The 18,062-nt window shown below is 36.5% G+C and overlaps 1 protein-coding gene across 4 annotated transcripts in view; it reads right to left on the bottom strand.

Annotated features, from left to right (window-relative positions):
- Positions 1 to 1,266: 1,266 nt before the first annotated feature.
- Positions 1,267 to 18,062, bottom strand: part of LOC134546214 (protein cueball) — a 100,247-nt gene continuing 83,451 nt past the window's right edge. For all 4 annotated transcript variants that reach the window (XM_063388830.1, XM_063388831.1, XM_063388832.1 and 1 more), the window contains exons 2-6: positions 14,277 to 14,489; positions 10,119 to 10,296; positions 7,654 to 8,544; positions 6,284 to 6,599; positions 1,267 to 6,194 (exon numbers count right to left, since the gene is read on the bottom strand). In XM_063388830.1, the coding sequence (XP_063244900.1) occupies positions 6,072 to 6,194; positions 6,284 to 6,599; positions 7,654 to 8,544; positions 10,119 to 10,296; positions 14,277 to 14,489 (1,721 nt within the window). In that variant the 3' untranslated portion in view covers positions 1,267 to 6,071. The remainder of the gene's footprint in view (positions 6,195 to 6,283; positions 6,600 to 7,653; positions 8,545 to 10,118; positions 10,297 to 14,276; positions 14,490 to 18,062) is intronic.

The raw sequence follows: 18,062 nt of genomic DNA, 5'->3' as shown, positions 1-18,062 counted from the left end.
TTTATGTTTTCATGTTTATTTCTTATTTTGCATACATGCATTTTTCCCATGACAAAATACTACAAAACTGCAATGGTGTATGTCCAAGAAATAGTATTAAATCAGAATTCCCCATTCCATGATTCATTTAAAGAATGTTTTTTAACTTTTTTTTTCACAGCAGCATTCTATCAGTTCTTTAAAAAACACTTGTATGAAAACAAAAAAATTAAAGAATGAGTGGGTTGAGGCTCTACACACCGTAGACACTGACGTCATTAACCCTTCAGTCAATTCATCCCCCTGAAGTTGACAATTTGTATCCCAATGATACATGGAGTTCTACATTCTAGTGGACATCACACTTTATGGCTATGAAATAAATAAATTTTATTTTACTTTTTTTATTATTAAATAATTATACATTAATATTATAATTTTAGCATAATATTATTAGGATGAAAATAGTTGTTACAATAAAAAATTAAAAATAAGTATATCTTAGGAATTGACAAAGAGGACTGAAAGGGTTAAGACAATTGGGGAGTAATATATGTGGATGGAGCAGCAACGGAGTGAATGGGTTATGTAAACGGGAGGACCCAGAGAAAACCTACTAGCTAGCTGCAACGTCCACCATCCTTCCCACCTGCGAAAATTTGGGGTACACCCCTTTCGGGGATACAAACATGATCTCTGCTGTTAGATATAGTACATTTTTTTTATATAGATTATTAGTGTTTTAGTACGTTTACAGTCAGAAGCAATAATAATGTGTAGGAGAGCAAATGTTACCTCTTTTCACTGTTTCAGAAGAACTAATTATTTGAGTTACAAAGTTGTGAAAGTGTAAATATTTTATTAAATAAATGACAGTTTGAGTAATATTTTTTTGATACTATAAAAGTATTATTTAAAATACTAAACATTACATTGTAAATAAACATGTCAAGTGCACAAACTTTAATTGGGACATCATCATTGAAGACAAGCGGATTTTTTTTTACTTCCTTTTATGATGTTAATAGTTCAGTGGCTTTACATTTTTGAGTTTATAAGAGCTTATCAATATTACAAAATTATCGAAATAGTGTAAAATGATTGCAAATATATAACAATCTTAGTACTATTTCTTCAGCTCTAGTACTTTTTCCCTGCTTTGAGCTGACACAAAATATTTTTACATGTTGGTGACCCGAAACGAGGGAAAAGGGGGAGGAAGGTGACTCTTAATTTTTTTTTGTGAAGTAGATGCCACAGAAGACATGAGTGAAATAAAAGTAAGTATGAACACATATAATATTTTATTCTATGTATCACAGGAACGCACATACAACCACTTCTTCAAGTTTTTTTAAGAAAAAAAGTATTTACACTTTTTTCTATTATCTCATTAGCCGGGTATCACAGTGCATGCCTTAGCTTCTCTTTCAATCAAACGTTGTGTAGTGATAATGAATATCTTCTCTGGCTAGCTGTATTTAAACAATTATCTTAGTAGGAACTGTAAATAACTACAAAGAAAATTTAATTTTTTTTTTTACATTTGATGAGAAAAAATTCAATTTGCATCTTTAAACAGATAACCAGTATATTTTTATGGAGTGTTTTTTTTTTGCATTAATAATTTATGAAAGTGTTTCACTATGTTAATTTCACTCGTAACTTCATCTGCTCGGTTTATTTTTATAAATGAACACTCTAGTTAAGCAAATACTTTTTTTGTTTTACCAAGAGCACTATTGATGAAACAATCAAAAAGCTAGAGCACTTTGAGCATTTTTTTAAAAACAATTTTGAAGAAAAAAAAATAAAATTTACAAGTCAGCTCCACTAGCAGCGAAAACACAACATGGTGCAGACAGATTCCTCAACTGAAATCGCCATCACCATCTGTTCAGCATAACTAGAATGGCGTAGATAATACAAAAACTTTCACTTCAATAAACTAGAGCTACCACAGGCAAACCAGTTAAACTTTTCTGATGTACGTACTACTACAAAATAAATGGTACCTTGTTATAGTCAGCTACATTTTAGATGGGAGTAAGAACAAAGTATGTAGTGGTATACTTAAAGAAACCAATATCTTAAAAAATATTGCACGTTTGAAGTATAGTTTAGCAACAGGATAGAACCAAATATGATAACAATTTTTCCTTAAACAAATATTCACTTAATTTATGTGACTTAAGTATTTTCTCATTTTAATTCGCCCAAACTTAAGAGGGCAACAGAACCCTTTTCTAAATTTATATTTTTGGTTAGTAAAAACAATTTGAATTTGCACAAGCCTGGCAACATATATTCCACTTTGTTTTAACAGCATTTAAGCCTTCTCCAAGATTTTCAAATGGATTGGATATTGATGGACATCTGTTTGTGCAGTAAAAAAAATTGTATCATGTTCCATAAATACATTTTGATGTGGTTTGATTTAATTTTGTGAAAATTCTACAACAAAAAATTATATTTCATACAAATGAAATCTGTTTCAAATTAAAATCTTGGATGCAGCTTCACAATAAACAATTTACATAAAACAATGGTGCCTGTAACTTTCCATGCATTAAAAATGTCTGACACCGCAACTTTTACAACATGCACCTTCAAACCGCATATTGTATTTAGGATTAACTCTATCAGTAAGAACGCATATCAAACTAGTGCCTCTAAACTGAAAATGAGCATGATGAACTTATCTTTCACCTATTTTTATACATGTATGTACCTACATTCATTCTTTACATGTTACACTTCTTGCAAATACACTTTTTTTTTTCTTTTTTTTCTTTTTTCTTTAAACCTGTAAACTTACAGGCATATCCTATCAGGATCTTTATGAACATGTGCACAAAATATGAGAACTATTACCTGTATAATTAGCTAGTAGCTACTTTAAGTGTGTTTAAGTCATTCGTATTCAAGCTGCTTTTGGTACTATACATATTGCAATGTATATTAATACCATTATATATGATATGAATAAATAATGATTTTGTGCCTACACATGAAAATTTGCTACAGAAGCCTCAAAATGAAATCAAACATCACTGACTAATGATGCAGAGCATCTAATTGACTGAAGAGAAATGCTACATGCATTTTTTTTTTGTGCAAGTCTAAACTTGGCACAGAAACTACATCTTTCTTTTGTAAAAGAAAAATAATTTCAGCCTGTTTCCAAAACAGAGGATCTTTTGTGCAACTTTTGTATGCTGACTTTTGTACGCTAGGTTTGAAAATTTCATAAAAATGTACTCTCTCAGTTCTTAGCAAACGACACACTATTTACCTTCGAACGTAGTTTTTTTTTCCCTTTTAAAAAGTCACAAATAAATATTTGTAATGGTTTAGCTAACTTCATAGCAAACAAATTAGATAACAAATGTTCATTATTATTTGCTTGTTTATTATACTAGAATTTTCTCAACTAATAATAACTAAACTAAATACAGGTTTTTCAGTTTTGATTACACAATACATCCTCAAATTGTTTAGCAAATTATTTTCCATTACTGCAACTTACTTAAAAACCTATGTTTTAAACTATAAGTGTAACTCAAATTGTGAGTCAATTAAATTACAACCTATGAATATTATGAACTTCAACCGACCATAATCTACAAATTAACTATTTGTCAACAAGAATTACTTTAATACATAAGAGCTAGAAAACTGTTTCTGATGCAACTAAATAACAACTATTGTAAAATGTAGGAAAGGAAACTTTGTACGGCAGTTTGAAAGAAATTTTTACAAAACAAATTGTAGCCATTTCTGTTCGTTATCAAAAACCAAACCTACCATTAAATTCTTCAGAAATTGGAAAGGAACACATTTGTGGTGTACACTTGTTATGCACATTTTCACAAAATAAGTTATGAATACAACCTATCTAAGAATACATAACTAAACATATTTTTAAATACTGCATGGGGAAGGACTTGACAATCATTGCTTCTCAGTGACCAAAAGACCACAGATTCTGGAAGACTTGCTCAACCAACTCAATCATATCAACCAAATAAGTGGGTACAATGAATTACCTTTTGGCTACGAGAAAATCTTACCAGCAACATATTTTCTTGGAAATCTTAGTTAATATCTGCCTACAAATGCCTGAAACTGAATCAAAGATATTTGGTACCAATCATTGTTTCAGTGCATTGGTCAGATATTATTGTATACAGGGTCTATTAGGAAGGCATAATATAACAAAATCCTCTTCATTTAAGTCTTGATAGAGTCATTTGTCTGCATGAGCATAAACTTTCTGCCTATTTCAACTGCACAGTGTGTGAATTATTACATTTTTCATATTAACATGAGAATGCAGATAAAAGAGGAATAATTACAATAAAAAATTCTGTGATGCAAATTAACTGTTTAAATATTTTATGCCCAATGGCTAAAACACAATTTTCATCTTACAGTCTCAGATATTATTCATACTCATTTGATATTCAGCTTGAAAAATGCAACTCACTGCAATATAGACACATAATCAGCAATGCAAAAAAAATTATGGCAGTTAAAATAAATGCCATCTGTAGTTCAGAAAGGTTTTTTATGGCTCTTATTGAAAAGTTTGGAACAAATGTCAAACAAATCACTTGCCAAACAATACACATAAATACATGTGCTTTGTCCTAAAAAAAATCTAATGTGGCCACTAGGGATGTAAACAGCATTGAAATTTTGTTCAAATCGAGCATGAACCGAAGATTCATGAAATATTTTCATATTTTGAGTCCAATTATAAATAAACTTTCCTTCACATTTAATCTTTTGCTGTTAAAAAAAACACTCATTTAATGAATAGCCCATAATAAATGGCCAAATTCATTCAAATAATTTATTATGAAAGAGAATAATATTTGCACACAAATGTAGATAATGGCCATACATATTCTTTTAATTCGTAAGTATGTTTAATTTTATGTACAGCTGTTGCCATCAGCATTCTTGATGTAGCAACTTAAAGACAAATACATTTTTTAATGTCAGTTTTTTCTATCACAGCTAATAAAATGAGATTTTGTTCTAGGTTACATTCTGTGGAAAAAAAATATTGCACCAACAAATATCTTAATCAAAAATAAAACTTGTAAATGCTTGATATTGAGAGAACAGGTTAGACTCAGTCACTAAACTCCAGCTCATGCTCAAAGTTCAAATACTTGCACATCTCTCACGGCCCCACATGTTTGAATTTTATTTGTTAAGTCTTTTAAGTAAAATAAAAAAAATTACTTTTATTATACCACAATAAAAATAAACTCAACTAATCCTTTAAATTAATGTCAGGAAGCCCTAAATGTGGTACAAAACAACAAATGCATTCATTACATACATTATGCAAGAAAAAATAACATAAAGAATACAAAAAACAATTGTGTCTTTTTTTCCAGACTTTGCGGAAAACAAATAAATATTCTGTCTCAAACGCAGCTGCATCCAGCCAATGCTAAATTGCAGTCTTTGAAACTGATGTCGGACACATTACCGTATGTCCTAAAACCATTAAAGTGCATTCCAACTTCCAACACTCAAATAAATTTCACTTAATAATAAACTACTACTTCATGTTTTCAGAAAGACATTAAAAAAATGCAGTTGCCCAAATTTTGTACACCTGCAAAAACAATGTGATAGAATGATGTCTGTAGGTGTGAATATAGTTGTGATTTCTGTAATAAGTTAAGTACGGTGCATAACAACAACAAAAAACTGTTATGCATAAGTAAGTATGTAAATATTTAAGTACAACAATTTTGTAAGTACCACTATTGTCAATTGACACACCTGATAAGACTGTCACTCAACGTAAAAACAAGAAAGTTTCGAGAGAAAAAAAACTGGCAGTTGAAATGCAATCTAAGGAACCTGATCTGCGGGACGAAATCGCCTGCGAGCTCTCACATAAACACTGCCACAACGGGCAAAATATTTGCCATATCCACGGGCGCAGACTCCCCCGATATCACCAAAAGGAGCTGCCGTCCCAAACACCGCGCGCGCACGTGCGCGCAATGGACGACGGGACAAGGTCGACGAAACGTTCAACAACGCGCCCGCGACAGGCGCCGTCAGTACTGCTTCTGCTGGACGGGCGGGCTGCTCGCGCCTTCCTCCATGTCCACCAGGAGGTTCCGCCTCTCGTCGCTCTTCGACGACGACTTGGAGGTCCGCAGCTGGGGCTCGAAACAGGGCTGCAACACGACCGTGACGCCACCGGTTAGAGCAGCGCAGTTGGCAGTCGACACTCACGAACACGCACCACAGCCCGACCAAGGCTCACCGTCTCGCAGACGTTCATGTTGCAGCAGTTCTCGATTGTGATCTCGCACTGCTCCCCGGAGCTGTGCGGCCTGCTCGTCAGCGGCGACACGTTCTTGCTCACGATGATCCTCTTCTTGATGCGCGGCCGCCTGCGCAGGTGGCAGATCTTCACCACGAGCACCCCGATGACGACGGTCAGGAACACGCTGACGCACACCATCGCGACGAACGTCCAGTCCGGGCGGCAGAACCCGGCCGGCCTGCCTTCCGCCTGCAGCGCGCTCCACGTCTCGTTGTCGCCGCCCGCCGGGGCCAGCTCTCGGTAGTCCGAGCACCTGACAGACAACAAGGTCCCTCCGTGCCAGCCAACCTCCGTAGCACAGTTAGATGCATGCCGGCTTTCACCATGTTTGAACTGGTCACAAATACCTTCAAGTCAATGACACTGTTAAAAAAAAATACTGTCAACAACAGGTAAAGTTGAGAGGATGGAAAAAAAAAAAATCATTAACAAGCCAAACATTTAAAAATAAAAATAAATAAAAATATATTTAAAAAAAAATGTGTTCGGGTCACTACTTTCATACCAAGGTGATTTTAGGCTCTCTTGCTCCGATTTTTTCGCAATGTGGCGAATGTTGTAGTGATCTGCTAGGTTTTCACAAAGGTACTCCCATTTTCCTCACTCATTCCCTCAGCCAATGCTCCATTAGCATGTAATCACCCCTCATAGCCTCTTATGACATAGAAGTCCACGAGCAGGCAAGCCCTTTTTCATTCCATTAATGCCGAGATGTCTAAATGAAGCAGTATGTCACACCCAAAATTTTCCATAACTTACCAAACTTTTAATGATTAGATCGTAAAACTATTGCCATTCGTGTATATTAAAAGTTTAAAATAGGTACCAAATTTGTTTGGAAATAATTTTCTAAAAAATAATATAATTGGAATGAACAAAATGTTTCTAAAACAGGTTCATAAAAACAAAGTTGTAAACTTTGATGGCTGTGACGTATGGGTTGGGTACGAAATTGCAAGAAAAAATTTTATGCCAAGTGGTTTGTCCTGGTAATTGTGGTTCCGGCATACGAGGAAACAATTTCTAATTTCTTATTCTAAAATAAATAAATAAATTTCTAGAGCACGTTAAGTACACAGTAATTATATCATATTTGTTTTAGTCAATGATATATATATATATATATATATATATACACATTTATTTATTTATATTGTAAATTTTGAAACATGCTAAAATTTACAAAATATATAAGTATAAAAGTATACAAATATTTGTTAATCTTATAAAGTAAATGAAAAAAATGTGTCAAACTTGTCTGCTTTGAAAGCTGTGTAAACACAGTGTGTGGCGTGGGAGGCACTCACGAGCACAGGTCGGGGGCGCGGCCCCGCGCGCACAGCAGCCCGCACAGCCGGCGCACGCCCGGCGGGTCCTGGCAGCGCCGGCCCTCGTAGCCGCCGCGGCAGTGGCACTCGGGCTCGCCCTGCTGGCCCAGGTAGCAGCGGCCGTCGTGCAGGCAGAAGTCGTCGCACTTGCGCCGCTCGCACTGGCGCCCGCGGTACCCCGGCGGGCACAGGCACGCCGGCCCGCCCGACTCGGCCACGTAGCAGCTGCCCTCCACGCAGTAGTGGCGACACGCGTCCTCCTCGCAGCGCGCGCCGCGGTACCCGGGCGGGCAGCTGCACGCCGGCTCGCCCGACTCGGCCGCCAGGCTGCCGCCGTTCAGGCAGTACAGGTCCTTGTAGTCGCGCTGCCGCGGCGCGCGCGTGGTCGTGGTCGTGGTCTCCGCGGGCGCGCGCGTGGTCGGCCGCGTGGCGGGCCGCACGTGGCACAGGCTGCCGTCCAGGCGGCCCGCGTCCAGCCAGGCCGCGATGCCGCGCAGGGTGTGGTCTGCCAGGTGGTCCACCTCAGCCATCTGCGGCCCGGGCCCGGCCGTCTTGGGCACGCTCCACACCTTCCTGTTCTGCGAGTCCGACCAGTACACCTGGGCGGGCCCCACGGCGATGCCGTCCGTCGTGTGCTGCCGCCCGCTCACCAGGGTCTCCTGCGAGGAGCCGTCCAGCTCGCTGCGCTCGATGCGGAAGTACATGCTCTCCTTGTTGTCGCACCAGAACAGCTTCTCCGTCTCCTGGTCCACCGTCAGCCCGACCGGCATGTACAGGCCTTCCGTGACGAGCACCTGCCGCTCCGTGCCGTCCAGCCTCGCCCTCTCTATGCTCGGGTCGTTGCGGTTCCGGTTCGTCCAGTACAAGAACCTGTGCACACAACAGGACCTCCGCTTGTTTGCATCAACAACTGTACACGTTCCGTATCACGTACCCAAGTTTATACATTCATCCACACATATCTCCCTGTCTTTTCCCATGATCAAAATTTTAAATTTTTCAGACTTTTTTTTTATTTTTCCTAATTTTCGATTTTCTGAAAGAAATTACTAAAATACAGCCTCCGCCATTCCTGTAGCTAGCCTGCATACGCCCTTTTATAGTGTGAATGCTGAATGACAATGCACTAAAACACAATTTGAAAAAAAATTATTTCACAATTTTTGGTAATGGCGGACTGGATGAAGCATGGAATTTTCGCCTCAAATTACTACCACTGGGTCCATGTCTTTTCCAGAATTTCAAGTTGATTCCCTTACTTTCCCTGCCCCATTCCAACGTTCCTGACTTTTCTCTTGACTGTTCTGAATGTGGACACCCTGACTTATGCTACAGTACGCACACATGCAGAAGAAAACCAACTAAAATTATACTTTGGGTAGGTATACTTTATAATTGAAAAAATATTAGATCTTAAAATAACTCTTAACACAAACTGACTTTTTAAAATTAGGTTTGGAAAACAGCAGCCTATCTCTTAAACATTTGGCAGATAATTAGTCATTTTACACCGACAAAATATTGAAAGAAATTTTTTTATAAGAGTCTTTATTAATTGTCTAGCATTATTTTATATTTTATTTTAGCAGCAACATTCAAGTAATTTGTATCCAAGCTATTTTATAAGTACCATGTTAAAGATGTTTGAGAGTCTAAAACTCTAACCCTATAAGCTATTTGCTAAAAAAATATAATCAGAGTGAAAAATTAATTAAATTATAGCATCATAAATAACTTTAGCGATGGTTTGAAATATTATCTGATGGTTCCCAGGAGAGATTTGAATATTATTATAATGAAAATCCATTATGTAGTTCTTCTGTAGTTGCTTTTTTTCTTTGATATTAAAAAAACATGAATTGAAAATTTTTTAAGTAGGGCTCACTCAATATGTTTTTTTTCCTTATAGCTTAAATGGAAAAATCTCTCAGATTAAATTATACTTCATATTTAAATAATCTGCAGAAAATTATTTGAAATAATTTTAAGTTATTTTTTTATAATAATGCTTCAAATGAACGTGAAGCTTTTTTCTTCAATATATTATTAATAAAACTATAGTAAAAAACTGTCTTAAAAATAAACTATTTACGGCACGTAAGTGGTTTTAATTACCAATCATCAAAATAGAAGGTTGTGGCATTATAAATAAAATACGGATATAGTTAAAATCGCGAATCACTTCAAGTTTCATGGATGGTTTCTCAAACGTCAAAAAATTCTTAACAAAACACTAAATGCCAGAGATGAGATTTTAGAAACTGTTCCAAATAAGCTAATGAAATTAAAAATTAATTTTAAAAAGTCTACGTTTGTTATAAGTTTCAGGCAACAACTTAACTTAAATCAAACATATTTTAAAAAAAATTTATTTCTAACACAAGTAGCACAACACAACACTTGTTCGCGGACATCCAACTGAGATCACAAACAAACAGACTTGCCTTCGACACGGGTCGACCGCCACCGACCACGGCTTCTCGCCGTTCTCAAAAGTCAAGAACGTCTCCCACGTAGCGTTCCCAGCGTCCAGCTTCATGCGGTATATGGACACAGTGTCTGTCCAGTACAGCACCTTGTCTACGCCGTCATACGCTATGCCCGGTATATTCTTTCCTTTCTCTGTGAAGTAAATGATTCTCCTAACACTAGGGCCCGTTTTACAATGACACGGAAACGGAGACGGATCACGTAAACGGAGAAGGATTTCCCGGAACATTTCACTATCGCGACTCTGCTGCTTTCGCAATGCACGGAAACGTAACAAATGGCAACCAATGAGATTGCATTTCAAGATTAGGAAATATTAATTTCATTAAAAAAAAAAAAAAAAGCTTTAAGATAATAGAAGGGAAGACTTTACATATGTAATAAAAAATAAACCACGAAGGCAAAATAGAACACTAGAAAGGGTTAAACTTAACTATTTTTAACGTATTTAGAAAACAAACAAACATGGCTACCACCGCAGCCAAATACTCGGCTTCTATTGGTCGGACGGAGCAACGTGAACGGAAGAGCTCAGCATTTCCAAGCTAACCCGTGCGGGTTCGTCTCTGTCTGCGTACTATTGTAGAAACTCTTGTTCCGAGAGATCAGTCTCCGTTTACATGATCCGTCTCCGTTTCTGTGTCATTGTAGACGGGCCTGAGAGGCCATGCCACTTTCAGCAAGAGCAACAGTCTGAACACACTGTTATCACCATTCGCTTTAAGAATTTTTTTTAATGATTTTTTTCACCAAACATAAAGGAAACGAGTATATACACGCACTTCACGCTGTCTGAAAAGAAAGAAAAACTGTTGTTTTCTTCATATTTTGTGAAGTAAAGCTGGACTCACAAAGATCCGCTCGTACGTCATAATATTTTTTCTACTTGCATGCTGCCAACAACTGTTAAGGCTCACTTAAATTTTTGAGGAAATTTCTCTTGTAAAGTTTTACCAGTTGGACGATCATTTAATTTCTCTAAGCACTTATCAGATATTAAAATAACTCTAAAATATTTATTTAAATATATGTACTAAGTAACCGCGGATTTTTAATTTACTTTTGTGTTTCAGCTAATTTTTGTTTCGAATATCAACCTCAAAGTGTTCATAGACAAGTTAAAAAGATAATACGGAAGCAGCTCAACCAATAAACAAACTAAAAAAATTTTTTAAAGACAATGCCTTTCAGACATTTTTGTTCTTCTGATTGGCTGAATGTCACGTGATATTTGTCGGACGGATGAGGCGCATCATTGTGAGTCCAGCTCAATAGTGTCAAAACTTAGTTAAAATGATAGCTTAAGTATCTACAGCATATTTTGAACAAAACATGATCATATTTAAAGAGGTAAGTTATTTTTATTATTTTTCCTTTAAAAAACAATGAAAAACTCATCCCTTAAGATATGCTGTGGACTGCCCTTAAAAAAAATGAGATGACCTCTTAAAAGTGTAACATATCCAACGTACGTTTCTGCCTGACAAGCCCTTTTGCACTTGGGTCACATTCAAATAATTCCCTCCGCATAAAAGCTCAGTACAGAACGCGCGAAGACAATCGCAAATACACAGGCGTTAACTAAGGAAAGCATTTCAACATAGAAAGAAAACCATAATCCATCAAACTATTGAAATGCGCACCAATGCTCAGAGTGCATTCCAAATTATCTGAACACTAAAGTGCAGTTCTGAAAGTTTTATCTGTCCACGAATGCATAAATGCTAGATAAACATCGTCTGAGGTATTGCATTTGACTCGTGGTTGACTGTCATTTACCCAACTCTTGAGTTCTGGGTTGAGATTTTTCAACAGTACCCACTGGGAAAACCTCGAGTTTTTATTATTTTATAAGCATCATAAATTAAAATATAGTTGTGTGAATAGATAACTTTATGGTAAATTAATGCAAATGATAATACAAGGCGGCCAATTAATTAATTAGTTTCAAATCCAAATAGTTGCCAAGTAAATATCGATAAACACAAACCAATTTGTGAGTTTTCTAAACAGCGTGCAATTTCTTAATTTTAACCACATATGGCAGAACATGCTGGGAAATTAGGCATGTTAAGAAAAAAATATATTTGCACATATTAGGAGTCACCTTGTTTGATATCTGTCGAAAATTTTCTGTCTGCAAGCAACCTCCACTTGCGAAAAGAGAAACTCGTCATCACAGATGCAAGTTGACACCAGATAGCGCGCGCGTCTCATTCACTCTCTCTTTCTAATCACAATATCTGCTATAAGCTCTGTCCTTGTTTCAGTGTACTCTGTTGTCACACATACGCAAAGGGCACAAAAGTTTTAAACATAACTTTATAATTTTTTTTAATGAACGTAAAAATATATATTTTTTAAGAGCCCTCTTGGCATGAGGATTTCAGAAATATATATTCTTGTTGGGTTTCATCAAGAGTCATCTGATAATATTCAATCAAATATTCTTGATTTCAAGCGTTTCTGTTGTCAAATTATTGTATTTATATATTTTAATACAAAACAATTTTAGCTCTGTTTGATCATTAAAAAAATAAATGGAATGCCCTGTCATTATTGGCCGACTGCTACAAATAATATTTCCTGTGAAATAATAATTGGTGTTTAGAATTGATATGTTTTTTTATTTCAGAATGTTTACAACTGTAATAATATTGCCAAAAGACACTATTTTATGGTCTTAAAAAATCAACAAAAAGGCAAAATTAAAAAATCCTAAAACTTATTATAACTATCAATGGCATACGAAATAATGATGTTAGTTATCAATCTGGCAACAGTGGGTGCCATTTGCTCTGTGCTGCAATCTAAGTGTGAGAGACACTATAATAGCGAGCATTTAGTGTTGTGACCTGTCTCGTCATGTCGGACACGATGTAAAACGACAGGAAGCCACAGAATGCCCACCCATTTCCCAAGAAGCTGTTTGCGTTCCTGCCACACCACATCCTCGCTCTTCAAGCACGCGAGAAGGCTCAAGCTGGGTTGGTTTTTCAACCTTAATAATGTCATAGAGATAAATCATGCACAAGTAAACAAATTACGTCTAAACTCTTTCTGTTACCAGCTTTGAGTGATTCAAATGGACATATTAAGTTTATTAAAAAATAATAACTTGTAAAAACATACTCTTTTTTTTAATCGAAAGGGTTGTGTTTATTTTCAGAAAAATTACTGGTTTTTTCCGACCATGATATATAACACATTTTGACAAGTCATACTGACCGAAGGAAAACGTAAAAAGTGTACTATAAGTGTTCAGATCAGATGGGATGCACTCTACATACCAAGTGAAAACTGTGGAACGATATTGATTACCACAATACTTCTCTTAGAAGGAATTTGCACTGCGTTCTCATCTCCAGGGATAATCCAGGAGAAAAGGCGAAAAATGCAATGATTGGCGAACAGGTGAGGCGTTCCGTGTCTGGAATTCGAAAGCGAATTCCTAGATATAATAGGTGCTTACCCCAATTGTAAATGACTGCATCATTTCAAGTCGTCGTCACGTAACGTGTCTCAAATTCGACAGCTCTCAAAATCAATACTGATGGTCCACGTGCCCTTCTGCCACTATTCTTCCGCCAAAAGTGTTCTTAAAAGAAACTTCATGTGGTTGTCAGTGCACGTAAACAAACATTATGTTATGATTTGCAAGTGACATTTGGGAAATGATTACCCTGGTACACTGTTTAAAAATGACAGTAAATTTACGGAGTTTTCAACGAAGAATTAAATACTCAAATAAACAGTAAGAGTTCTTCGTAAAACCTACGCCGTATTTCGACTTCCTAATTGTATGTTTCGTTCGAATAAAAGGTGAACTCACACGTGGACGAAGGAGTGTCATTTCTGTACACGTAACAACCAGTTTTTGAATGTTTTGTTAACATGCCAAGAATATTCTTTGGATTCATGTCCAAGGAGAGTGAACTCAAGTAAATTTATGAAGATCCCTGGATGATGTGAAACCAGCGTTCTTCGTAAATTGAAGGTAAACATTTTTTTCCAGTGTAACCACTTTTAAGAACTGTCAAGTTGGAGACAAGTTAGGTTGTAATGTGAAAGAGAGGGAGAGAGAGAGAGAGAGAGAGAGAGAGGTGACTCACTCTGCATGATGGGAACTGGCGTCCTGTCGCCGGCGAGGCGCACCATGTATATGGTGAGCAGCTGGCTGCGGCCCGGGTCCTCCGCCCCCACGTACAGCGCCCCCTCGCGGGGGTCGTAGACCAGCGACCTCGCCTCGTAGGGCAGCGTGATGGCCTCCGCCTTGGAGGCCCCCGTGAATATCAGGTCGCCTTCGTCGCTGGCGACCGCCACCTCTGGGGACCACAACCACCACCGCCACCTTCAACACGCGGCTGGGAACTGTCACGTGGTGCCTGCCCTGCCACGCCTGCAACACCCCAAACATTGCGAACATTGTGCTAGATCACGCCTGACTGTTAGTGACGCGGCATGACGCGCGACGCTCGCTGGTGCGCAAGCGCAAGGCCTTGAACTGGCGCGCGGTCTTCCCGTCGTGCATGGGGAAACTATGGAGTTCTGAGCGGTAACCGTTAACATTAGATAGCGGGGAAATTAAGATAACTGTGCAATGCAAGTCCCTTGAGTGCTTTCAGGAATCTCTACCGGGAGTTTCATGACTCAAGATTGTTATGAAAACACAGTTTAAAAAACAAATCCGGAAACAGAAAATACTCATCCGCCCTCAGCGTATTCTTAAAAACTTTCTTTAAATAGACAACACTCGGATATATCGAACTGTTTTCAAATAACGATTTTTTTTTCTGAAGCTCTGCACACCTCATGTGTGCCAATGTAGGCGAGGCCTTGAACACAGTAACTTTCATAAGATACAGTCATATAAAACTGTTTCCATGATGCAAACTACTCTTCAGCCCATGTTTTGGGTGTTCCTCATCGTCTGAACAAAATGTGGCATCACGCAGTAGCCATGCAGTAACGCAGGCATGGCAACCTCTGACATTTAACATACACAACCGTACTGATGCACGTACACACTGTTCGAGACAAAGTGGTACTTTTTGATAGATGCTGCAAGAACATTCAGTGTACGACAGTTGAATACTGTCACGTAATTAACACTGATTCCTGTAGCAGAAGACTAGTTAAACATGCATCAATATTTTATTTTGTTGATTTTATAAAAATATTCTGCTGTCAAGTCTAAGTGCTTCTTGCAGAACCTACCACGAAATCTTATTTTGAACAAAGTGTAGCTGGTCTAATTTCCTTCAGCAATAAACACCGAAAAAAGTATGAACACAACTATACATATAAATATTTTATAACATAACAATCTGCTCGTAAGTTAAAAATAAACCATTTTGCACAAGTCGTTTTTTTAATTACTAGCCGTGTGCCTGATGGGGAAAGTAATTGATCCTCATTTCTGATGAATTACCAAACAAGATTATACAACTGACTTTTATTTATAAACAGAAGCCTAAATACCAATATCCATATTTCTAACTTAAAAAATGACAAAATATTACTACAAACTTTCATCCCCTATTTAACCCACTTAGGAGATGAATTTTCAAAAATTCTTTCTTAGTGCTCACTTATGTTATAGAAGGAACTCCTATGCACAATTTCATGCTCCTAAACCCACTGGTCTAAGCTGTGCGTATTCAGTCAGTCAGTCAGTCAGTCAGTATTAGAGTTTACCATGTAGATATTAACACATCACTGTTATAAATATCGTCATGTTATAAATATTTAGATATACATGTTCAGATTTAGTATGAAATTATTATTTTATTTTATAATTTTTACCATCTAATACCTTTGTTGGATTTTTGTCTTTGAATCATGGAAAAGAACGTTTTGCAATAAAGCTTCTCAGCATACTAGCTAGCAACAGGTGATTTACTAAAACTAATATAAGCACTGCCATTACAAAACCAGCCGACATTGAGCGAAGTTAAAACGTCATTTACAGCAGGTATTGCATGCATACACGACAAGGAAACTTGAACTACTCTTTTTTCAAGATAGAGATAGTTATTTTCTTTGAACAAAATTATGAAATTTTACACGTACTAAAATTAGCAACACGGTTCAACTTTTGTGTGTGTATGTATATGTGTGAATATATTTATGTTGTGGGTAGTGCTTATAAGAAGAAGTAAACCTAGGTTTACTTGGGTTCTTAGCATTATCCAAGTTTGTTGGGTAAAAGTCCGAATAGTACCTAAAATAAATTTTAATTCGGCTTTTACCCGAGTACACCTACGTCAACCCAACGCTGACTGGGTAATGTTAGGTGTTGCGGTTATTTTTGAGTAGGTACGTTGCACAAGACGCGCGGGCGCCGTCATTCCAGTTTGCAATTTTGCAATTATAAGTGTCCGGCAGTTTGTTTTACTCAAATAATTTCTTTGTTATCAATAACAACGTAAGTACTATTCTGTGAATATTCCATTTTGTGAATTATAATAATTATGAATTTGGTTACATTTCATTACAAATTTTCTCATTCAAAATACTTTAAGAGGTATGTTTAGTTAAGGTATCAATGTTTTGTCGGTCGATAACTAAAGTTATCAATAATTTGGTTTTTCTAACATTACCCAGTAAGCGTTGGGTAGACGTAAAAGTGTACACGAGTAAAAACAGAATTCAAGAGATTATTCGTATTTTACCCAACAAACTTGGATAATACTAAGTTAACCTGGGCAAACCTAGGTTTACTTCTTCTTCTTCTACCATTACCCATATATATATATGACACACGCACATTATGTTTTATTGCATTTTCTTGTCGTAATTTTTTTTAATCTAAGACAATTTCTTCTTATGTTCCACTATATAAGCTTTACTTTTTGTTTTAATTTTTTTTGGACATACGCTATTTCTGGTCATACTGTATGTCGTAGATAAGCCGCAATTACGGACAAAAAAATGAGTACGCCAGCACAAAGAAAACAAGCCAAAATCAGCCGGTGTCAAAAGTTAAATGCATAGACCGCACAGAGAATCCCGTTGAAGGAATTAGACAGAAAAAAAGTCCAAGTAGAAAAAAAATCGCTTGAGTTATGGCTCCAAAACGGATATTTTCTTCTGACTTAAAAAAAAAAAATAGCAGGAAGGAAAACATAAAACCAAATTCCCACGATGGAAAACGGCGCATACAATTTCTTTTGTCTCTGGAATGGCTGTCACGCCACATCATGACAGAAAAAAGGTGAGAGAACAGGTGAATTCCGAAGTTTCGGCTTGACAAAAGAGACTGTCTCCCCATGAAGGCCCTCCAAAGAGCCTTTGTCCTGAACTCCGCTGTTCGAGAAGTACTGACTGAAAGGCTCGCCCACACATGAAGTAGTCATTACACTGTAATTTTTTTTTTAAATTATACTTCTTTAGGCGCTTTATGAACAAATGTTGAGCGTGAAATTTTACGAAGCTCACGCACCATGCAGCGAAATTTTCACAGGGTGAATAAAAGGCTACACACAAAAAAAAGCTACATGCAAACAAAAATCACATATGTTCTTTTAAATCTTATACTTTAGTGATTGAAATTTAATACTTTTACATATAATTAAAAATATATATTAATTGTGAATATTAGTGATATAAATTGCGTTTATAAACTTTTCCAAGTGTATGTTCAAGTGAATTTACATAAGTGAAGTTATGTTCCCGTATATATAATTTATTAGCATTATAAATTATTACTTTCTTATTTAATAAATAATTAAAAGTATTAAGTTATAATAAATATTCAGCACATTTTAATTTTCTTTATTAATTAAAATTCCTACCTTTAATTTTACTAAACTAAATAACTAATTTTTACACTTGTTTATATTAATATCTAATACTGAGTTTTATTTTTTTTTAATTTAATTAGATTTATACTTTAC

Source organism: Bacillus rossius, chromosome 1, assembly GCF_032445375.1.
Source record: "Bacillus rossius redtenbacheri isolate Brsri chromosome 1, Brsri_v3, whole genome shotgun sequence".
In the NCBI taxonomy this organism is placed as follows: domain Eukaryota; kingdom Metazoa; phylum Arthropoda; class Insecta; order Phasmatodea; family Bacillidae; genus Bacillus; species Bacillus rossius.
This window is presented reverse-complemented; position numbering and strand designations above follow the sequence as displayed.